Source organism: Pleurodeles waltl, chromosome 6 (assembly GCF_031143425.1).
Source record: "Pleurodeles waltl isolate 20211129_DDA chromosome 6, aPleWal1.hap1.20221129, whole genome shotgun sequence".
In the NCBI taxonomy this organism is placed as follows: Eukaryota; Metazoa; Chordata; class Amphibia; order Caudata; family Salamandridae; genus Pleurodeles; species Pleurodeles waltl.
In genome coordinates this window covers 454984257-455008057 of record NC_090445.1, presented here as the reverse complement: position 1 = coordinate 455008057, position 23801 = coordinate 454984257, and the positions used below count along the sequence as shown (strand labels likewise).

General features: G+C 47.4%; 1 protein-coding gene across 1 annotated transcript in view; it reads right to left on the bottom strand.

Annotated features, from left to right (window-relative positions):
• Positions 1 to 1414: 1414 nt before the first annotated feature.
• MAPKAPK2 (MAPK activated protein kinase 2) overlaps positions 1415 to 23801 on the bottom strand; it is a 200823-nt gene continuing 178436 nt past the window's right edge. Inside the window, exons 8-10 of the mRNA XM_069238592.1 lie at positions 12201 to 12286; positions 11879 to 11959; positions 1415 to 5148 (exon numbers count right to left, since the gene is read on the bottom strand). Coding sequence (XP_069094693.1) covers positions 5005 to 5148; positions 11879 to 11959; positions 12201 to 12286 — 311 coding nt within the window. The 3' untranslated portion in view covers positions 1415 to 5004. The remainder of the gene's footprint in view (positions 5149 to 11878; positions 11960 to 12200; positions 12287 to 23801) is intronic.

Genomic DNA, 23801 nt, shown 5'->3' with positions numbered 1-23801 from the left:
GTATTTCAAGTAGCCTCGAGTCTGCTCCAGAAACACTCAGTTTCTGTGGTAGTTTCAGAGCTAGAAAATCTAGAGAATCAGAGGCTCATTCAAGGGTTTTCAAAGTTGATTAACTTTTATCATCTTATCTCTCAGTTATCACCATGGGTGGCTAGGCCGTAAGTTGTGAATTTGAAAGCCTCTTACTGCAGCTCAAAGTCCTGGTCATAAATTATCACTTAAAGTGGCCACTAGAGGAACATTGTTGTTGTACACAGAAAGGTGCTACCCTGCCTTAGTTATCATGGCCCTCCGGTAAGGAATACGTACAAATCTTGTGATGGACTTTCCAAGCATAATTGGTATTAAAGGGGCATTTTTCATACCTCCTCGTTACAATGCAGAGTAATTCTCAATGCTCCTGGTGAGAAGCAAGGTGGAACAAGCATTGAAATAATCATAGCCGTTGATGCCGTAAGTAATCTGCTCTGCAGGTGTAATATTTCCTCCAGTCTTGAGTATCGTGTTCTAACTTGTGTATACCTCTGAACCCAATGGGCCAAAATTTGTAACCAGAGCAGGCTGTAATGTCCCCTATGCACTGTAGGCTTGAGGGAACGTGATCATGAAACATTTTACACATCTGCAATCACAACCAAAAACTTCTAAAGAGAAACTAATAGCAAAATTCAGAACCCAACGTTAGAAATTGCCAACCAGGTTTACAAACAAACTATTCTCTCCCAATTCCATTGTTGTTCAGGACAGAAACACTGCCAATCCATATACTTTAAAATAGTCTGGGGCATCAAATACTACATGAATGTAGTTACAATACGATATAATTGTAGCATGATAGTCTGGAATTGGTAGATGCAAAAATGATGTTAATACTGGACCCAGGGATAACGCTAGTTTTAGGATGATAGACTTAAAATTCATAGACATAAAAATACCATAGCATTGGGATACGTTTTGCTAGAAGTAGGTCTAATGACGGCATATCAACCCATGTATAAGTGCATTGAGAACAAGTCATTTGCAAGGCCCATAGGATCCTCGTTTAGGAACAAAATGTTCAGCTCTTAAACATTGCTCTAAACCTAAGCCAACATCCACAACCTGTCTGGAAGGAACTCTATTCTATCGCTCGCTATAAGGGGCACGAGGACTGTCAACTTTGACAGACCCCACCATAGTAGATTCAGTTTAGGTGGAAGCATGCAGTCTGCACGTGCCCTAAAAATCACGTAACAGATAAGCCCTATGACAAACATCACCAAGTGGATACACCCCACCACCCTCCCAACAGCTTCATCCACAGTCACTGGATATTTTAACAAACACATTTGCGAAGAACATCGCACAAGCTCTGCATACAAATCACGTAACAGACAATGTACACCAAAAGAATAAACACTAGGAGTCTGCAGTGTTTAAATATTAAAACTCGTTTAGTAAAACAATTTGATCATACAAAATTATAATTTTACAACAATCTGATTGCCAGAAAATGCATTCTTGGGTAAAAATCACAATGCTTAAAGGTCCAAGCAACGTGACAAGATGACAGGAGCATACTGAGGTGATGGGGGGAGAGCAGAAGGGGGTGGGTGAGGATGGTTTGGGGTGGGGGAAGGGGGGCTAATGGTGCGTGGATAAGCAAGGGGCATAATTAAAAACAACTTCAGGGCCTCCAGCATCCCCCAATGATACAACATAAAAATGAGACATGGGTTCTAGACAGTGGTAAGAGTCCTGAGCAGCAAATGAACAGACAAACCAAGCCCTTTATCCACCACCTCTTCAGGCCCAATCTACGTATCGTAGACACAGGACAACAATTCTGTCGTGAAGAGAAGCCATGGAGTATTCAACATTGAAACACGTACTCTAAGGAGTAAATGATCACTTCAAATGCCATGGGCAGGCTGATTTCCAATCCCCATCCTCTCCATTCCTCTGCTGTTGGCACCTCAGCCAGCAGACACAAGCATTATCCGTCACAGCCATCCCCTTCGGATGCATCTTGTTTAAGCAGGGTACAGTTTAGACCGTGAAGGATGCATGAATCAGGAAGCTACAGATTGCCCTCCATCTCTTCTCCAACGCAGGTGCTGAAATGCATGTCTCTAGTCACCGGGCTTTCCTACGACATGATTCTACAAATTTCTCAACAATGATAGAAGAGTTAAAAGCAAGTTACTCACGTGTACCTATCCCAGAACTGTGTCCAACAGTGTCCTTCCATCTCAAACACAGCCACTTTGATTAATAGTCATTTTAAAGAGAGTCAGGCTGAGATAGGCGGTGAAGACCTAGAGTCCTCTTGCCCAGCTCCGTCACAGACCACCTGTGTGCCCCATCACCTTATTGCGAGAAAATACTGAGCCAAAGGTTGAGCTAGGCAGTCGAGGAGCAGCAGCACTGGTAAAGTCGTGGATCCTCTGACCAGGAGTAGTATTTATTTTCTGTAACCTTCAGCTTCTCAGGTGTGACACTGAAGAAAGCCAGGTTTCAGCAACTGTCCTTTCTAAGCATCCTAACCCATTCATTCAAGATGTACAGGAAAGTAAGTGGTCGTCAATCTCTACGGCCACTCAGGAATACTTCAGGGAAAGCAGTGAGCAACTGCATATAGCACAATTGTGTGCACTTCTTGGAGGAATCAGTTCCAACCCCAAAGAAAAACAGAAGGCACCAGGAAACCAGGCATAGTATTGAACAGGATCACAGCATGTAGGTACAAAGTTAAAGCACAGGCTTCTCAGACGCTTATCCAAGAAGCTGCAAAATACGGAACAAGACCTAAGGTCCCAGAGCAGTTCATTAGAAAACATTTTCTGGTACCATTGAAACAGGTAGCCATAGGAAAAAAGCAGCATTTTCAGCCCCAAAGTAATTCAATACTTTTCAATCTCTCAAGCGAGTAGGGTTCAGATAGTTCAATTTTTCACTTAAGAATCCCAATTGGCCTATACGGAAAACAAAAAAATAATAAAAACACACGCCAACGTCTCTCGTAGTTCTTCAGTACAATGAAATGAAGTATAAAAATGTTTATGTGCATGAAAAATAGTGACAAGTTTCTTATATTAAGTGGCCACGGAATAAGGGGTGGGGGTGCAAGGGGTAGGAAAAAGAAGGTAAAAATAAAGGGTAAATAGATATTTACAGAACAAAAAACACAGACTCCTGTGAGGATATTTTTACAAGGTTTCTAAATCATTTGTGGGTGCTTGAGGTACACGTGATCAAGGCAAGGTGCTTGAGGGTACTAACCAGCAAAGGCTAAGAGAACGGCAGATCAAAGAGGCAGCACAAGTGAAGGGCCAAGCAGGCATCAGCTCCACCTCGGGGTAATCCTACCCCCTCGGACCATGGTGGAGGTAAGGAAAAGTTCTACTTGAGACAATACAGACATCGGAGGCAAACAGGCATGAGACATAACCATCTTTTCCTTCTGATACCCCCTTATCCAACTCGAACAGATTCCCAGGGTGGATATTAAACTATTCTTTGGCAAAGAAAAACAAAAGTATTTAAAAGGTAATCAACTTTAACCCCCTTTTCAAGGAGGGGTAAGGCAGGTGTCTCGAAAGTCCTCGTTGACGGGTCGACTAAAGCAGCCAAACTCCTATAAACTGACATACCTACTGTTGATAAACAATAAAAATAAAAATTCACGGAGTGCGCAACGACATCACTTAAAAGGGAACATAAAAACTAATTAAAAGTCAAGCGGAGAAGAGTAACTCGTAGGAGCCTCTCCCTGCATCTATCCTATGGGAGTAAGTGGGGAAGGAGCGTGGCACCGCACCCCCAAACTTCAGCAAAGCGGCAACATGTGGAGGCAGAAGCAGCCAGCACAGCATCACCTGCTGACAGACCATCCGCAAACTCTTTGGGTTGGAAAAGTGATAGAAAACTGGGTAACACCAAGGCTAAGTCAGTTGCTTACAGTTGATCAACAAACTGGTTATTTCTGTTTGAATTTTCTGTTTTATGCTGGATATTTCTGTTTGAATTTAGAGACGAGGGACTTGCTTAATAAGGTAGGTGAGAGCCAGGAGAGACGTATGGGACAACAAATCTCCTGCCCCCCAACAACTCGGACTCTGAACATAAGATTGTTTTAAAAATTGGCATTTTAAAACTACTATGAGAAGCTCCACACTTAGGCGAAGAACATTACTGAGAAGCTCACCACCCTTAACACAGAGTGGCAATTCTTTTTTAAAACAAATACTTCCCGTCTGGTGAGCGTATAACATACACTGATAGAGGCACAGCCACAGTTCTCCACAGCTGGAGGAGGGGACTATACAGAGAACACTTGCCTACCTCTATACAAAAGGCTGGGAAGGAGGAGCTTTAACGATGCTCATGGAGTGCCCCATCGCACAGGCAGTCCAACAAAAATGAGGAACGATGGGTTGTCCTGCGCAACAGCCAGCACCGCATAGTCACCGCATGACAACATGCAGAAGTACCATCTGTTAATGTGCCAACTGACTGCGCACAAAGTCTATATCACAGGCGTCTTCACCCTCCAAAGTAGATAGTACAGTGAAAAAAAAATAACATTGCAAGGCCTTGCTAAAGTGTGTGTGAGGTGTAGGGAATGCCACAGGCAAACCCACACGCAGCCTCCACTAAAACCTCTTTTTTTCCCAGGAAACGTTTCATTCTTAAAACCAGAACTATTGGAACCCTTTTCTGAGGACTTACAAAAATAAAACTCAGTCTATAAAGTGGCCGGAAGTCATGTACTTCCTAGACTCCGCCCTTTTACACACAAGCACACGCATGCACCCTCCCGCCCACTCCCCATCACTCGTCGATCCGTGAGAAAAGAACTAAAAATCGGGCCTGTTTGGTTCCAAGATGTGGCTCCTCCATGCATCGGTTCTGCCACAGTCATTCTGAAGAGAGAATATGGTAATGTGCCGTTATTGCTTTCCAGGAGCTAGTGGGCGGATTTGGTTGCTTGGTTGTTGTTCGCGGTGGTCGTGACGGTGCCACTCAATGATTATCAGTGGCTGGGTCCAGAGGGTTGAGCTTTTTCCTTCTTTTCTGTAAGAGTGGGTTGGTGGAGTTCTCAATCTCTTTAATCTTGATCTGCTCGTAGTCCACTCGCATAGTAGCCAGAGCGCTGGTCATCTCCTCCTGCAAGTTAAAGGAAGAGATTAGTGTCACAATGTGCGCTGATGAGCGGGGGAGATGAACAGCATGAGTAGGTGATGCCGTGTTGGAGGAGTGTTAGCATTACCGAGATTGCAGGCAGCCATCTCTATGAATGGCAAAGTAGCAATACAAAGGAATACCACTCAAGCATCTCCATGTAAGATCCATTGCCCAAGAGCAAGAGGCCCCAACCACTGCTATTTGGCTGCGTCCCTGCTGAGACTCAACAGAACTGTTACAACTTATTTGGTAACCTGATCGACGAAACTAACTAGGCTGCTACTGTCGTTTAATAAATGTATAACGTGCTTTCTCCAAAGCCCTGAAAATGAGTTTTAACAACGGTGCAATCAAGTGATAAAACTAAAGCAGCAACACAAGTCACGAATGAGAACTCTAATACGACAAGCTGTGTTTCAGAGAGACGGCGTGTCAGAGGAGGATCGGGCTGAAGGTGCGACATCCAGAGTATGGGACAGGTACATCATTAAAGGAGGGTCGGGCAGAAGGTGCGACATCCAGAGTATCGGACAGGTACATCATTAAAGGGAGATCGTTATGGGACAGGTACGTCATTAAAGGGGGATCGGACAGAAGGTGTGACACATCCAGAGTATGGGACAGGTACATCATTAAAGGAGGATCGGGCTGCAGGTGTGACATCCAGAGTATCGGACAGGTACATCATTAAAGAGGGATCGGGCAGAAGGTGTGATATCCAGAGTATGGGACAGGTACATCATTAAAGGGAGATCGTTATGGGACAGGTACATCATTAAAGGGGGATCGGGCAGAAGGTATGACACATCCAGAGTATGGGACAGGTACATCATTAAAGGGGGATCGGGCTGCAGGTGTGAAACATCCAGAGTATGGGACAGGTACATCATTAAAGGGGGATCGGGCAGAAGGTGCGACATCCAGAGTATGGGACAGGTACATCATTAAAGGGGGATCGGGCTGCAGGTGTGGCATCGAGGGGAGAATCAGGTAAAAGATGAATCATCCAGAGGAGGATCAGATAGAAGGTGCAACATACAGAGGAGTACCAGGGCTGCGGGCATTAGGAAGAGTTCCAGTGCTTGGGGGTAAGTGATGGGAAAGAACACAAGTAAGATGGATCAGCTTGGGGAGAAGGACTAGTTAGACTAGCTCAGAGACACAGCATGACCTACAAGAGTGTTTAAGACGAGCAAGAGAATAAGGAATGAGTGGGGCAGGACCACAAACACCGTTAAGAAAAACACAGAGGGAAAGTATTAAGAGTTAGGCACAGGAAGGGACTACACCGAAAAAAGTCAAAGATTAATACAAGTGTGGAGAGTGAGAAAAAAGACCAGCACCCAAATCAACCCTTGAGTAAGGGCCCAAGTGGTAAGGAAAATAAGCGCACCAGCATTAACCTAATCTTTTGATGCTTCAAGTAATGCCACATAAAGGAATATGTTAGTGACCTTGTAAGATTCTGTTTGTAGCATGCAGTGCTGGAGAGTCACATGCTCTGCACTGTCCAGCCATCTAGTGTTGGGCTGTGCAAAATGTTTTTCTTTGAAGAAGTCTTTCATGTCATGAAGAATTGTGCGATTCCTCCCTTAGGTAACAATGCGCAATGGCTCCATTGTTGCATTGTCTTTTGACCAGCGGATGAGCATACAGATAGAGCAATACGAGGAAAGCGAATGCTGAGCACGGTGATCTTGTGTACAAGGAACTGGAAGTAAAAAAATAAAAAAAATAAACATATCTGAAGCAATCAGTGACACTCTGGAAGATACAAGAGTGCGTGTAAATCTACAGCACTACACGCTACGAACAGGTGCTTACTGAGTAACATTCCATTCATAGCCTGTTTAGCTGTGGAGCATATCCTTTGTGTAGACTGTACAGCAGTACTCTCATAAGCAGTAGTCAGCCAGTGGTGCAGATGTTTGAAATAAAGCCCTTAAAATTGTTTAGCCAACCTTAGCATGCTAGGACCTCCACACAACAATTATTGGTGAATGTGTATTGAAATGACTATGATGCTGCCTTACAGATATGCTGTACGGACCTTCCAGAGGAAAAGCTATAGTGCCTCCCATTTTCGTGGCAAAGTGCAGCCTTGGAGAAACAAGCAGAGTTCATTAGCTTCAAAGTAGCAGGTCGGCATGCACTAGACAATCCACCTGGCTATACCTAGTTTAGTTGTATGATGGCCCTTGTGAGGTTTAGAGAGAGCAACAAAGTTGGTGAGTCCTGCAAAAAGTTAAAGTTTGAGGGCCTGTAGGTCAATACTATGCCTTATGGAAGTGATAGTGATCAGGTATGTCTAGTGAGGATCAAATCAAGCAATTCCATAAAAGCCTTGATGATGGTGCTTCTGAATAATGAAGAATATGCTTTATTCTGCATGTATTTCGAGATCACATGCAAATGAAGGTGTACAGAAGTGTAGGCAAGGCCTGATTTCAGTATATAAAGGGGACAGCAGAAAATATCCTGGACGTTAGGATGCGGGGGTGGGGGTGCTGCTAAGTGGCTTGAGGATCAATAGTGGACAAATCTTTTCAACTTAGCTGCATACCGGGTGTACAAACTGAGTCTGCGTGCCTCCTTTATGATGTCCATGCCTTCCTGAGGTAGATTAGGGTACAGAAACTCTAGGATTTCAGGAGTTTGAACTGCCTGAGCTCCGGGGCCTAACTCTGCATTGGTTCTGTGTGAGAATGTCCGACCAGTTGGGGAGCTTCTCAAGAGGGACAACCGACATTTCAAGGCATGTTCAAAACTAGGGGTGCCTGGTCAAAGTGGTGGCTGCAGGTTGAGGGCGAGAGGTCTGCCGTATTTTGCGGACCATGAACAGGAGAAGTGAGAAAGGGGAAGGCCTGGCCAAAGATCCATGACCAGTTCATCCATAGAGCACTGACCACAGACTGGGGTGTAAAAAAATCTTAAAGCAATCTTTTGACATTTTGGCTTTTTAGAGTGCAAAGTGGTCTACATCGGGGATACCCCCCAACAACGGAAGTACACAAGTGAGACCTGCAGGTGGTATTACCGCTTGTGGGACCTATTGATGCAACTTGCTGAGCAGGCCTGCAAAATCTTTGTCTGCTCTGGAAAGCTACTCCACTAGGAGATGTATCTGATGAAGGATCACCCAGTGCCAAATGCTCTACACTAATGCAGGTCTTTGGATTGTGATGTCCTAGAGATGTGCCCTCCACCCTATGAATAAGGAGTCCATGGTAGAGGTGACTTGAGGAATGGGGTCCATGAAGGGCATGACCTGCAACTGGTTGTTACTGTTTCGCCACTGCAGACAGCGATGAGTGCTTGCTAGTTATCAGCACTAAATCTTGCCAGTGAGCTTTTGCTTCTGACCACTGTGCCGAAAGGCACACTTGCTGCAGATGCAGGTGTAACTTGGCATGGGGAACTATGGCTATAAAAGAAGTCATCATGCTCAAGGAGCATATCAGTGTTCTGTTAGATGACAAAGTGGATGAAAAAAAGGTAGCAACTCCTGGAATGCCTGTACCCTTTGTTCATTGGGGGAGGCCTCAGCCTTGACCGCGTTCTGGATAGAGGTGAGTAAAGTGGGAACCTGAAGGGGATTGTGATGGGACTTAGTAAAGTTCATGGTGAAACCCAGGATTTGTACAAGGGAATATGCTGCTTGTGTGTGGACTAGGCAGTGCTGCTGCTGCCTGTGCTCTTGATCAGCGAATCATCGATATAGGGAAACATGTGACTGCCCCCTCATCCGAGGTGGGTGGCTACAACACCTAAGCATCTGATGAACACCTTGGGAGCTTTGGCGACTCCGAATGGCAACACCTGTAAATCGGTAATGCGGACTAGTTACCATGAAGACACGACAAGCTGTGGAAGAGGGTGTCTTTCAGAACTAGTGCAGTTATGAAGTTGCCTTGCTGCAACAGCAGGATGAGATTCCTGTGGGGTGAACATGTGGAAGTGTTCCGAAAGGACGTACCTGTTGAGGGCCCATGGTCTAGTATTTGCCTGTCTTTCTTGGGTACAAGGAAGTATAGGCCTTGGTGTTGGGGAGGAGCTGGTTCAATGCCGCTTTGAGGATGAGCACCTGAACCTCCTCTTGGAGTAGGAGCAGGTGCTGTGGGTGTGCATGTGCAAGGTGGGATATATAGTGGGTTTGGGGAGAGCTTGAGGCAGTAGCTGTGTTCAATGATAGACTGATCCCACAGATCTGAGGTGAGATCTACCAGGGAAGAAACCTCTAAAGTCTTCCAATTGCATATGGGGATGGGGGTTGGGGGTGGGGTGGGGGTTGGGGTGGGAAGGGTTGGGTGAATTGGGTAATGTGGGGCATGTCAATGTTTGGAAGTAGAGGCTCCTCCCATGGAAGGAGTTCCTCCGCCTCATCCTTTGGAGGTTTTGCTCTGGAAGGAACCCTAGGTGTATCCTCTGCCACTCTGCTTGTGATAGGCCTATTGCAGCCACTGTTAAGATTGATTTTGGCCAGGACAGGAAGGTTTGGCCCAACCCAGCCGCCAGCATCTGAAGATCATCCATGGACTTGGATTTCCAATATCGCATCAACCTGCAGGCCAAAGAGGTGCTCTCCGACAAAAGGCAAGTTGTTGAGGGGTTATTGAGTTCCGGCTTGAAGCCGACGATTCGCAGCCAGGAGTGTTGATGAAGGATAACAGAGGTGTTTACTCCTCTGGCGGCTTTGCCAGCTGAATCCAACATACCTTATGGTGGCGTTAAAAATAGCTTTCATCTCATTTACAATTTACTCCCCCCTCTAACTGTACTCATCAGAAAGATTCTGCAATACGGCTTTCAACTCTGCCCATTGGGCCCCATGTTACCGTGACAGGAGGTCCACATAACTGGTGATGCGCAAGTGTGTAGTAACACCGACCTCTACTCTTTTGCCAGCTCAAAGTTTTTGCTCTCCTTGTCAGAAGGGTGAGCATCGTCTGTAGCTTGGACTTCAATTAGTTTATGGATAGTGGAGTCCATCAGGGAGTCTAGGGTGACATGCCCTCTGATGTACAGGGGGTGAGAGCGAAGTGGTGTAAATTTATTTTCTATGCTGGGTGTTACCATGTGGGATAAATTTATTTTCTATGCTAGGTGTTACCATATGGGATTTTACTAGCTCCCTTAAGGTGTTTGGAGCTATTTTAGTCATGCCGTTTAGCATTGGGAGGACTGGAGATAACACTGTCCTGGATAGTATCTCCACCAGGAAGTCATCATTTTTATGCATAAGATCTATATCTACATTATGGTACGCCGATGGACGCTGAATAACCCTGTGGTGCACTTTGAAGTTGTCTGGGGGGAGAGAGCCCTAGCAGGGGCATGCCGAGGTCTGCGTCCCCCCCTGGAGCTCTACACCACAATACTACCATGTAATGTCTGTGGATTCTTCCGCATCATTGTGTGCTTTGGCCTCTCAGGACTGAGACGTCTCTTTAGACTTTAAAACCAATAGGGGTCATGGCTCTTGGCTGGATCCAGTCTCTGTGCTGACCAGAGCCGAAGGGCAGTGGCAGAGGTTTATGCACAAGGGAGGGTTGATACCCGACTCCCTGGGGGAGGCTGTACTCTGCTTTGATGAGCGGCCTTTTCTGAACTTGGCTTTCAACTGTACTCCTGAATCCTGGCACAGACTTAGTACGAGGGCAGTGTTGTCTGGGTGGATGCACGGAGCGCCTTCGCCCACGTCCTTTTCCTCCTCCAGCTCAGAAGAGTTTGAGCCAATGACCTCTCCGCTGGGCTGATGGCCTGGAATGCCTGGAGACTGTAAGACTTCCTCCTCCTTGGCCCCAAGAAGCTCTGTTTTGTCGAAGAAGTCCGCCATTTCCTCCCATCAATCGGTGCAGCTTGGTGTGGGCCTTCTTGCACCTGAAGGCCAAACAGAAGGTGGAACAGATGTTGTGCAATAGAGAGGTAGAGGTTTCAGATACTTCGGAGGACGGCCCAGGGATATTTTGAAAGCTTTTCCTGAAGGGCGTCAGTTTCATCACCTTCTATGCCTCTTCATTCTCTGGAGTAGGCAAGGAAAGTGGCAGAGCCCCAGACGACAAAACGGCCCTAGAGTTGGGGACCTGGTGTTCAATGACTGTGTCCAAAATGCATTGAGAGAAAAGAGGAAAGGGCATACTAAAGAAGCAGAAATGTTCCTGGTGATGAGAATGGAAGGAAACCGGCTTAGGAGCAACAAACGTACAGCATTGAAGGTGTAAAATCTGGGAGCAACATCAATACACATGTGAAAAAAACAATCCAACAATGATGCGACTGCCCATGAACATTACTAAGGGAGGAGTCATACCATATCTTGTGACTCTAATTACTTCTTCAATGAAAACAAGCTGCAAACGTCCAAGCTCAACAATACATTACAAGAGTATGTGGAGCATGTGTATCTACAGCTACACATGCTGCTAGCACATATCAGTAGAAGAGAGTTGTTTATTACTGGAGGAGTGTGGGATAGGAAAAGAGGGGCTGCAAAGTCCTCTAGTAGGGAGCGGGGGCTAGGGATAGGGCACAAACTGATTCTAAACCAACACACCGACATTGTCAGGCAACTTTACCCTCTATATTCAAAATGAAACATTCCTCCTCCTACACCACTAAAAACTGTTCACCTCACTAAAGCACATCTTCCCCACTACACTAGTTTAGTTGTTCGACCCCATTATGATGACTAAAATGCAGTAGAGGTTTTCACCTTGACGTCTTCCCAGAGGTCTTTCTCCTCCTTTAGGACTCTGCTGGTATGCAGGGGAGTTTGAGGAACTTGCATTGATTGCTGTAGGAAACAAAACAGATTGGAAAACATAATTATACATTCTTAAAAAGGGAATGCAAATTTGAATGCCCAAATACCGACCACTTCATCACAGCAGGAGTAAAACAGCCCCCTCCTGCCCAGCATGTAAAAGTAACAAGTTCGAGCTAATGTGGTGATTACATGTGTAATTTAGAAATCATTTTTGGAAAATCACGTGTCTCTCAGCACAAACAGAGGGTGGGTAGACATCTGCACTAACCATTATCCATGGGTGGTTCATAAACTCTGTAATGGTCATCCGCTGTGTCGGCTCAGTCTTTAGCAGGTTCCGGATCAGCTGTTTCACTGAAAAAATAGCAATGTAAGGGTTAATGGCAAAGAAGGAGAGCAGGCCTGCAGGCATAGAATACCATTGTAGGAAAGTACCATCTTGCCTGGCATGTTACCCCCATTTTTCACTGTATATATGTTGTTTTAGTTGTATGTGTCACTGGGACCCTGTTCTCCAGGGCCCCAGTGCTCATAAGTGTGCCTGAATGTGTTACCTGTGTAGTGACTAACTGTCTCACTGAGGCTCTGCTAATCAGAACCTCAGTGGTTATGCTCTCTCATTTCTTTCAAATTGTCACTGACAGGCTAGTGACCAATTTTACATTGGCTTACTGGAACACCCTTATAATTCCCTAGTATATAGTACTGAAGTACCCAGGGTATTGGGGTTCCAGGAGATCCCTATGGGCTGCAGCATTTCTTTTGCCACCCATAGGGAGCTCTGACAATTCTTACACAGGCCTGCCACTGCAGCCTGAGTGAAATAACGTCCACGTTATTTCACAGCCATTTTACACTGCACTTAAGTAACTTATAAGTCACCTATATGTCTAACCTTTACCTGGTAAAGGTTAGGTGCAAAGTTACGTAGTGTGAGGGCACCCTGGCACTAGCCAAGGTGCCCCCACATTGTTCAGGGCCAATTCCCCGGACTTTGTGAGTGCGGGACACCATTACACGCGTGCACTACATATAGGTCACTACCTATATGTAGCTTCACAATGGTAACTCCGAATATGGCCATGTAACATGTCTATGATCATGGAATTGCCCCCTCTATGCCATCCTGGCATAGTTGGCACAATCCCATGATCCCAGTGGTCTGTAGCACAGACCCTGGTACTGCCAAACTGCTCTTCCTGGGGTTTCACTGCAGCTGCTGCTGCTGCCAACCCCTCAGACAGGCATCTGCCCTCCTGGGGTCCAGCCAGGCCTGGCCCAGGATGGCAGAACAAAGGACTTCCTCTGAGAGAGGGTGTTACACCCTCTCCCTTTGGAAAATGGTGTGAAGGCAGGGGAGGAGTAGCCTCCCCCAGCCTCTGGAAATGCTTTCTTGGGCACAGATGTGCCCAATTCTGCATAAGCCAGTCTACACCGGTTCAGGGGACCCCTTAGCCCTGCTCTGGCGCGAAACTGGACAAAGGAAAGGGGAGTGACCACTCCCCGGACCTGCACCTCCCCTGGGAGGTGTCCAGAGCTCCTCCAGTGTGCTCCAGACCTCTGCCATCTTGGAAACAGATGTGCTGCTGGCACACTGGACTGCTCTGAGTGGCCAGTGCCACCAGGTGACGTCAGAGACTCCTTCTGATAGGCTCCTTCAGGTGTTAGTAGCCTATCCTCTCTCCTAGGTAGCCAAACCCTCTTTTCTGGCTATTTAGGGTCTCTGTCTCTGGGGAAACTTTAGATAACGAATGCAAGAGCTCATCCGAGTTCCTCTGCATCTCTCTCTTCACCTTCTGCCAAGGAATCGACTGCTGACCGCGCTGGAAGCCTGCAAACCTGCAACATAGTAGCAAAGACGACTACTGCAACTCTGTAATGCTGATCCTGCCGCCTTCTCGACTGTTTTCCTGGTGGTGCATGCTGTGGGGGTAGTCTGCCTCCTCTCTGCACAAGAAGCTCCGAAGAAATCTCCCGTGGGTCGACAGAATCTTCCCCCTGCAACCGCAGGCACCAAAAAGCTGCATTACCGGTCCCTTTGGTCTCCTCTCAGCACGACGAGCGAGGTCCCTCGAATCCAGCAACTCTGTCCAAGTGACTCCCACAGTCCAGTGACTCTTCAGTCCAAGTTTGGTGGAGGTAAGTCCTTGCCTCACCTCGCTAGACTGCATTGCTGGGAACCGCGACTTTTGCAGCTACTCCGGCCCCTGTGCACTTCCGGCGGAAATCCTTTGTGCACAGCCAAGCCTGTGTCCACGGCACTCTAACCTGCATTGCACGACTTTCTAAGTTGGTCTCCAGCGACGTAGGACTCCTTTGTGCAACTTCGGGTGAGCACTGTTTCACGCATCCTCGTAGTGCCTGTTTCTGGCACTTCTCCGGGTGCTACCTGCTGCTAAGAGGGCTCCTTGTCTTGCTCGACGTCCCCTCTACCTCCTGGTCCAATTTGCGACCTCCTGGTCCCTCCTGGGCCACAGCAGCGTCCAAAAACGCCAACCGCACGATTTGCAGCTAGCAAGGCTTGTTGGCGTTCTTTCGGCGGGAAAACACTTCTGCACGACTCTCCACGGCGAGAGGGATCCGTCCACCAAAGGGGAAGTCTCTAGCCTTTTTCGTTCCTGCAGAAACCTCAGCTTCTTCTGTCCAGTAGAAGCTTCTTTGCATCCACAGCTGGCATTTCCTGGGCATATGCCCATCTCCGACTTGCTTGTGACTTTTGGACTTGGTCCCCTTGTTCCACAGGTACCCTAGATTGGAAATCCATTGTTGTTGCATTGTTGGTTTGTGTCTTTCCTGCATTATTCCTCTAACACGACTTCTTGGTCCTTAGGGGAACTTTAGTGCACTTTGCACTCACTTTTCAGGGTCTTGGGGAGGGTTATTTTTCTAACTCTCACTATTTTCTAATAGTCCCAGCGACCCTCTACAAGGTCACATAGGTTTGGGGTCCATTCGTGGTTCGCATTCCACTTTTGGAGTATATGGTTTGTGTTGCCCCTATCCCTATGTTTCCCCATTGCATCCTATTGTAACTATACATTGTTTTCACTGTTTTCTAAGACTATACTGCATATTTTTGGTATTGTGTACATATATCTTTGGCATATTTCCTATCCTCTCACTGAGGGTACACTCTAAGATACTTTGGCATATTGTCATAAAAATAAAGTACCTTTATTTTTAGTATAACTGTGTATTGTGTTTTCTTATGATATTGTGCATATGACACTAAGTGGTACTGTAGTAGCTTCACACGTCTCCTAGTTCAGCCTAAGCTGCTCTGCTAAGCTACCATTATCTATCAGCCTAAGCTGCTAGACACCCTATACACTAATAAGGGATAACTGGGCCTGGTGCAAGGTGCAAGTACCCCTTGGTACTCACTACAAGCCAGTCCAGCCTCCTACATTGGTTGTGCAGCGGTGGGATAAGTGCTTTGAGACTACTTACCACTCTTGTCATTGTACTTTTCATAAGAGAAAAATATACAAAACAAGGTCAGTGTGTGTACACAGTGCTAAAAAGTTTTGCATTTCCTCTTTTCACTCTTTTCTAAAGTGCTGAAAAGTACTTCTAAACTTTCAAAAAGTTCTAAAAAGTTTTAAAAGTTTTTTTCTCTGTCTTTCTAAAAGCTCTGACAAACTTTTTTCTCTTTTTCTATCACTTTTAACTCTCTCTAAAAATGTCTGGCACAGGCCAAAATGTTGATCTATCCAAACTTGCATATGACCACCTTAGCTGGAAAGGAGCAAGGAGTCTCTGTATAGAGAGAGGTTTGAGTGTAGGGAAGAATCCTTCCTTGGAACTGTTACTTAACATGCTTAGAGAACAGGATAAGGCTAGAAGTGCCCCATCTGTAGAAAAAGCAGCTAATGGTTCCCAATCTGATCCAGGGACTCCCCCAGGAAAAGATTCAGGAAAGAAACTCCCTAGCCTGCCCATTACTAGACAGTCTAGCATAGTTGGTAATGATGGAGAGCCACACCATACAAATAGTGTTGTCTCACATCATAGCAAAAGCATTTATTCTCACCACAGTGGTACTGATGTTTCTGTTAGCCAAGCTGTTAGGGTGCCCTCTGTAAGGGACAGGTCTCCTTCTGTCCATTCTCACCATACTTCTGTTTCAAGACATGTCCCTCCCACCCACCCCGATGACAGATTGTTAGAAAGGGAGCTCAATAGATTGAGAGTGGAACAAACCAGACTGAAGCTCAAGAAGCAACAGCTGGATTTGGAGAGACAGACCTTAGAAGTACAGAAGGAGAGACAGAAACTGGGTTTAGAAACCCATGGTGGCAGCAGCATTCCCCATAGTCATCCTGCAAAAGAGCAGGATTCCAGGAATCTGCACAAGATAGTTCCCCATTATAAGGAGGGGGGATGACATTAACAAGTGGTTTGCTGCACTTGAGAGGGCCTGTGTTGAACAGGATGTCCCTCAAAGGCAGTGGGCTGCTATCCTATGGCTATCATTTAGTGGAAAAGGTAGGGATAGGCTCCTTACTGTCAAAGAAAATGAAGCTAATGATTACAAAGTTCTTAAGAATGCACTCCTGGATGGTTATGGCTTAACCACTGAACAATACAGGATAAAGTTCAGAGAGACCAAAAAGGAGTCTTCACAAGACTGGGTTGATTCCATTGACCATTCAGTGAAGGCCTAGGAGGGGTGTTTACATGCCAGTAAAGTTACTGATTATGACAGCCTGTATAACTTGATCCTGAGAGAGCATATTCTTAATAATTGTGTCTCTGATTTGTTGCACCAGTACTTGGTGGACTCTGATCTGACCTCTCCCCAAGAATTGGGAAAGAAGGCAGACAAATGGGTCAGAACAAGGGTGAACAGAAAAGTTCATACAGGGGGTGACAAAGATGGCAAGAAGAAGGATGGTAAGTCTTCTGACAAGGGTGGGGACAAATCTAAAAATGAGTCTTCATCAGGCCCACAAAAACACTCTGGTGGGGGTGGTGGGCCCAAATCCTCTTCTAATCAAAACAAGGAAAAGAAACCATGGTGCTATTTATGTAAAATAAAAGGCCATTAGACAACAGATCCCAGTTGTCCAAAGAAAAGCACCAAGCCTCCTACCACTACAACCCCTACTGCTACACCTAGTGTCCCTACTAATAACAGTGGTGGTGGGAGCAAACCTACTAATAGCCAATACAAGGGAGTAGCTGGGCTCACTATTGGTAACTTAGTTGGGGTTGGCCTTGTTAGGGAGGCCACAGAAGCTGTGTTAGTCTCTGAGGGGGCTATTGATTTAGCCACCTTAGTTGCTTGTCCCCTTAATATGGATAAGTACAAGCAGCTACCCCTAATAAATGGTGTTGAGGTTCAGGCCTACAGGGACACTGGTGCCAGTGTGACTATGGTCATAGAGAAACTGGTCCACCCTGAACAACACCTACTTGGTCACCAGTACCAAGTAACCGATGCTCACAACAACACACTTAGCCACCCCATGGCTGTTGTTAATCTCAACTGGGGGGGGGGGGGGGGGGGGGGGGGGGTTACTGGTCCAAAGAAAGTTTTGGTAGCCACAGATTTACCTGTAGACTGTCTACTAGGAAATGATTTGGAGACATCAGCTTGGTCAGATGTGGAGTTGGAGGCCCATGCAGCAATGCTGGGCATCCCAGGGCATATTTTTGCTTTGACAAGGGCTCAGGCCAAAAAGCAAAAAGGACAGGGAAGCTTGGATCCTGGAACAATGGACCAAGTGCTCCCTAAAGCTAGGGCTAGTAGAAGCAAACCACTTCCTACTATCTCTCCCTCTACAGTGGATTCAACTTCTGAGGAAGAAGAATTCCCTCCCTGTGCAGAACCTACACCAGAGGAGCTGGAAGCAGACACTGCTGAGCTTTTGGGTGAAGGGGGGCCTGCCAGAGAGGAGCGGAGTGTGGCACAGCAGACCTGTCCCACATTAGAGGGTCTAAGACAGCAAGCTGTCAAACAGGCTAATGGGGATGTCAGTGACTCTCACAGAGTTTACTGGGAGGACAACCTCTTGTACACTGAGCATAGGGATCCTAAACCTGGAGCTGCCAGGAGATTAGTGATTCCTCAGGAGTACAGAAAGTTCCTCCTAACTCTTGCACACGACATTCCCCTAGCTGGGCATCTAGGACAAATGAAAACTTGGGACAGGCTTGTCCCCTTGTTTCATTGGCCTAGGATGTCTGAGGACACAAAAGATTTTTGGAAGTCCTGTGAAACCTGTCAAGCCAGTGGCAAGACAGGTGGCACCCCAAAGGCACCCCTTATTCCACTGCCTGTGGTTGGGGTTCCCTTTGAAAGGGTAGGGGTTGACATAGTTGGCCCCCTTGACCCTCCTACTGCTTCAGGCAATAGATTCATTTTGGTGGTAGTGGACCATGCCACAAGATATCCTGAAGCTATTCCTTTAAGGACCACTACAGCTCCTGCAGTGGCAAAGGCCCTCCTGGGAATATTTTCCAGGGTGGGCTTCCCAAAGGAAGTAGTATCAGACAGAGGAAGCAATTTCATGTCTGCATACTTAAAGGCCATGTGGAAGGAGTGTGGTGTAACTTATAAATTCACTACAACCTATCATCCACAAACAAATGGACTGGTGGAGAGATTTATCAAAACTCTCAAAGGCATGATTATGGGTCTCCCTGAAAAACTCCGCAGGAGATGGGATATCCTTTTACCATGCCTCCTTTTTGCCTACAGGGAGGTACCCCAGAAAGGAGTGGGCTTCAGACCCTTTGAACTTCTTTTTGGACACCCTGTTAGGGGTCCACTCACACTTGTAAAGGAGTGTTGGGAACAACCTTTAAAAGCTCCTAAGCAGGATATTGTGGATTATGTACTTGGCCTCAGATCAAGGATGGCTGAGTATATGAAAAAGGCCAGTAAGAACCTTCAGGCCAGCCAAGAGCTCCAGAAGCAATGGCATGATCAGAAGGCTGTTTTGGTTCAGTACCAACCAGGGCAGAAAGTGTGGGTCTTGGAGCCTGTGGCCCCAAGAGCACTCCAAGATAAATGGAGTGGACCCCACACAATTGTTGAGAAAAAGGGTGAAGTCACCTATTTAGTTGACTTAGGCACTGCAAGGAGTCCCCTTAGGGTACTCCATGTAAACCGCCTGAAACCCTACTATGACAGGGCTGATCTCACCCTGCTCATGGCAACAGATGAGGGACAGGAAGAAGACAGTGATCCTCTACCTGATCTCTTCTCTTCCACAGAACAAGATGCTCTTGTGGAAGGTGTAGTTTTGGCTGATTGTCTTACTGCTGAGCAGAAAGACCATTGCATAAATCTCCTAGATCAATTCTCTGAACTCTTCTCTACTGTGCCAGGTACCACTTCTTGGTGTGAGCACACTAGAGATACTGGAGACAGCTTGCCTGTCAAAAGTAAGATCTATAGGCAGCTTGACCATGTCAGGGACTGCATAAAGCAAGAGGTCCAGAAAATGTTAGAACTAGGAGTGGTTGAGCACTCTGAAAGTCCATGGGCTTCTCCTGTGGTACTTGTACCAAAACCCCATTCCAAAGATGGAAAGAAGGAAATGCGGTTTTGTGTAGACTATAGAGGTCTCAACTTGGTAACCAAAACTGATGCTCACCCTATACCCAGGGCAGATGAGCTCATAGATACACTGGCATCTGCCAAGTATCTAAGCACTGTTGATTTGACTGCAGGGTATTGGCAGATCAAATTGTCAGAAGATGCTAAACCTAAAACTGCATTTTCAACCATTGGAGGCCAGTACCAGTTTACTGTAATGCCTTTTGGTTTGAAAAATGCACCTGCCACTTTTCAAAGGTTGGTGAACACAGTCCTGCAAGGGCAGGAGGCTTTCAGCATATTTGGACGATATAGCTGTCTTTAGCTCCAGCTGGGATGATCACCTGGTCCACTTATGGAAAGTTTTGGAGGCCCTGCAACAGGCAGGCCTCACTATCAAGGCTTCAAAGTGCCAGATAGGGCAGGGTAAGGTGGTTTATCTGGGACACGTTGTTGGTGGGGAACAGATTGCACCACTTCAGGGGAAAATCCAAACAATTATTGATTGGGTTCCCCCTACTACTCAGACTCAGGTGAGAGCCTTCCTATGCGTCACTGGGTATTACAGGAGGTTCATTAAGAAATATGGCTCCATTGCAGCCCCTCTTAATGACCTCACATCCAAGAAAATGGCTAAAAAGGTATTATGGACAGCAAACTGTCGGAAAGCTTTTGAGGAGCTGAAGCAGGCCATGTGCTCTGCACCTGTCCTGAAAAGCCCTTGTTACTCTAAAAAATTATATGTCCAAACTGATGCACCTGAATTAGGAGTAGGGGCAGTCCTATCACAACTTAATTCTGAGGGCCAGGATCAACCTCTTGCTTTTATTAGTAGGAGGTTGACCCCTAGAGAAAAGCGTTGGTCTGCCATTGAGAGGGAGGCCTTTGCTGTGGTCTGGGCACTGAAGAAGTTGAGGCCATACCTGTTTGGCACTCACTTCATTGTTCAGGCAGACCACAAACCTCTACTTTGGCTAAAACAAATGAAAGGTGAAAATCCTAAATTGTTGAGGTGGTCCATATCCCTACAGGGAATGGACTATACAGTGGAACATAGACCTGGGAGTAGCCACTCCAATGCAGATGGACTCTCCAGATATTTCCACTTAGACAATGAAGACTCATCAGGTCATGGCTAGTCTTATTGTCCTTCGTTGGGGGGGGGGGGGGAGGGGGGGGGTGTAGGAAAGTACCATCTTGCCTGGCATGTTACCCCCATTTTTCACTGTATATATGTTGTTTTAGTTGTATGTGTCACTGGGACCCTGTTCTCCAGGGCCCCAGTGCTCATAAGTGTGCCTGAATGTGTTACCTGTGTAGTGACTAACTGTCTCACTGAGGCTCTGCTAATCAGAACCTCAGTGGTTATGCTCTCTCATTTCTTTCAAATTGTCACTGACAGGCTAGTGACCAATTTTACCAATTTACATTGGCTTACTGGAACACCCTTATAATTCCCTAGTATATAGTACTGAAGAACCCAGGGTATTGGGGTTCCAGGAGATCCCTATGGGCTGCAGCATTTCTTTTGCCACCCATAGGGAGCTCTGACAATTCTTACACAGGCCTGCCACTGCAGCCTGAGTGAAATAACGTCCACGTTATTTCACAGCCATTTTACACTGCACTTAAGTAACTTATAAGTCACCTATATGTCTAACCTTTACCTGGTAAAGGTTAGGTGCAAAGTTACTTAGTGTGAGGGCACCCTGGCACTAGCCAAGGTGCCCCCACATTGTTCAGGGCCAATTCCCCAGACTTTGTGAGTGCGGGGACACCATTACACACGTGCACTACATATAGGTCACTACCTATATGTAGCTTCACAATGGTAACTCCGAATATGGCCATGTAACATGTCTATGATCATGGAATTGCCCCCTCTATGCCATCCTGGCATAGTTGGCACAATCCCATGATCCCAGTGGTCTGTAGCACAGACCCTGGTACTGCCAAACTGCTCTTCCTGGGGTTTCACTGCAGCTGCTGCTGCTGCCAACCCCTCAGACAGGCATCTGCCCTCCTGGGGTCCAGCCAGGCCTGGCCCAGGATGGCAGAACAAAGGACTTCCTCTGAGAGAGGGTGTCACACCCTCTCCCTTTGGAAAATGGTGTGAAGGCAGGGGAGGAGTAGCCTCCCCCAGCCTCTGGAAAAGCTTTCTTGGGCACAGATGTGCCCAATTCTGCATAAGCCAGTCTACACCGGTTCAGGGGACCCCTTAGCCCTGCTCTGGCGCGAAACTGGACAAAGGAAAGAGGAGTGACCACTCCCCTGACCTGCACCTCCCTTGGGAGGTGTCCAGAGCTCCTCCAGTGTGCTCCAGACCTCTGCCATCTTGGAAACAGAGGTGCTGCTGGCACACTGGACTGCTCTGAGTGGCCAGTGCCACCAGGTGACGTCAGAGACGGTTCCTTTTGGCGGCTCGGATCAGGTGGTGGTGTTCGCGGGTAGCGTTCTTGAGGGCGGTCATGTTGTCAGCGGTGCGGTCCTTGCGCCAGGCTTTCTCAAGGGCGCAACAAGATTTCTTTGAGGGTGTCAGAGAACCAGAGAGGTGTTTTGGTGCTGGTCTGTCGATGCGTGCGTTTGAGGGGGGCAAGGATGTCTGCGCAGTTGGAGATCCAGTTTGTGAGGTTGAGGGCTGCGTCGTTGGGGGTCGGTGGTGAGGGTGGGTTCGTTGGCGGCGAGTGCGGAGAAGAGTTGCTCTTCGGGGATCTTGTTCCACTGTCGACGAGGGATGGGTTGGGTGCGGAGGTGGCGGGTCTCGCGTCGGAATGTGAAGTGGACGCAGCTGTGGTCGGTCCAGTGTAGGGCCGAGGCGTGGCTGAAGAAGACGTGTTTGCTGGCGGAGAAGATGGGGTCAAGCGTGTGTCCGGCGATGTGGGTGGCGGTGTTCACCAGTTGTTTGAGGCCGAGGTTGGCGAGGTTGTCGAGCAGGGTGGTGGTGTTGGGGTCGTTGTTATGTTCCAGATGGAAGTTGAGGTCGCCTAAGAGGATGTAGTCCGGTGAGGCGAGGGCGTGCGGGGAGATGAAGTCGGCGATGGCGTCGCTGAAGGGGGCGCGTGGCCCGGGAGGACGGTAGACGAGGGATCCTCTGAGGGTGGTCCTCGGATCGGTGCGAATCTGAAAGAGCAGGTGTTTAGCGGCGAGAGGGGTGTCTTCGGTGGAGGTGGTGACGCTGATGGAGTCTTTAAAGACGATGGCGATCCCTCCTCCTATCTGGTTGGTGCGGTCTTTTCTGGAGATCTTGTAGCCTTCGGGGATGGCAGTGGCGAAGTCGGGGGCCGAGGAGGCGTTCATCCAGGTCTCCGTGATGAAGGCGACGTCCGGTGCTATGGAGTCCAGGAGGTCCCAGAGTTCAACGTGATGTTTGAGGACGGAGCAGGCGTTGACTAGGATGCACTTGAGGTGGTTGATGGCAAGTGGGCTTGTGGTCGTGGTTGTTGCGTGGTGGAAGGTGCGTTTGCAAGAGTTGCAGGCGAAGGGTCCATGGGTGCGTTTGGGGTGAGCTTGGAAGCAAGTTTTGGAGCGTCCTGGGTTGAGGGCGTGGAGGGGTCGTAGCGGGTCTTGGGAGAGCTGGGGACCAGGGGTCGTGGCGCAGCGGCCGCCTTAAGAGGTAGGAGGGGCGGGAGGGGTCAGGTGGGTGCGAATGGGAGCTGGGGGGCGGGGTCATGCAGGAGGTCGAGGCGGGAAAGCGCGAGGGAGGGGGGGGGGACAGGTAGAGTGAGAAGAGCTGGGGGAGGGGGGTTTAAGGGCAGAGGGGGGTGAGTGTTAGGAGGTTTAGGAGATAGGGGAAAAAGATAGGAGTAGGGTTGAGAAGATAGGGGAGGTGGGGTTGTAGAGGTGGGTGAGGGTGAGAGGTAGAGTGAGAGGATAGGAAGATAGGTAATAGAGGGGGTGTATACTTCTTCTGTGGGTTTCCAGTTATTTCATTTGATAGTTTGTGTGATATAAAAATCCTTGGTTGCCAGTTGTCAGTCATGCCTCTTTGTCCCTCCTTCTGTGTGGAAGCAGGGAACCAACTACTGTTTAGTTACGTTTTGTCCTATTTATCTGGTCTGAAGGTGATTTTTTTATATTATTTTTTTTTTTTAAACTTTGTTTTCTGCTCCTGTCCAGGGAAGCATTCCTTTTCATCTGCAAAGCTTTCTTGCTCTGAGCTTAGCTGTAAACAAAGCTATATATTGGAATAATGGGGCACTGCAGGTTAGGGTTGAGGTGCATTGACAGTTGTATGTGAGCTGCAGTACTGGAATAGTAACAAACACACAAGGTCAGAAGTGAAGTATTTTAAAGGAGCTATGTGTGGCTCAAAGTATTTGC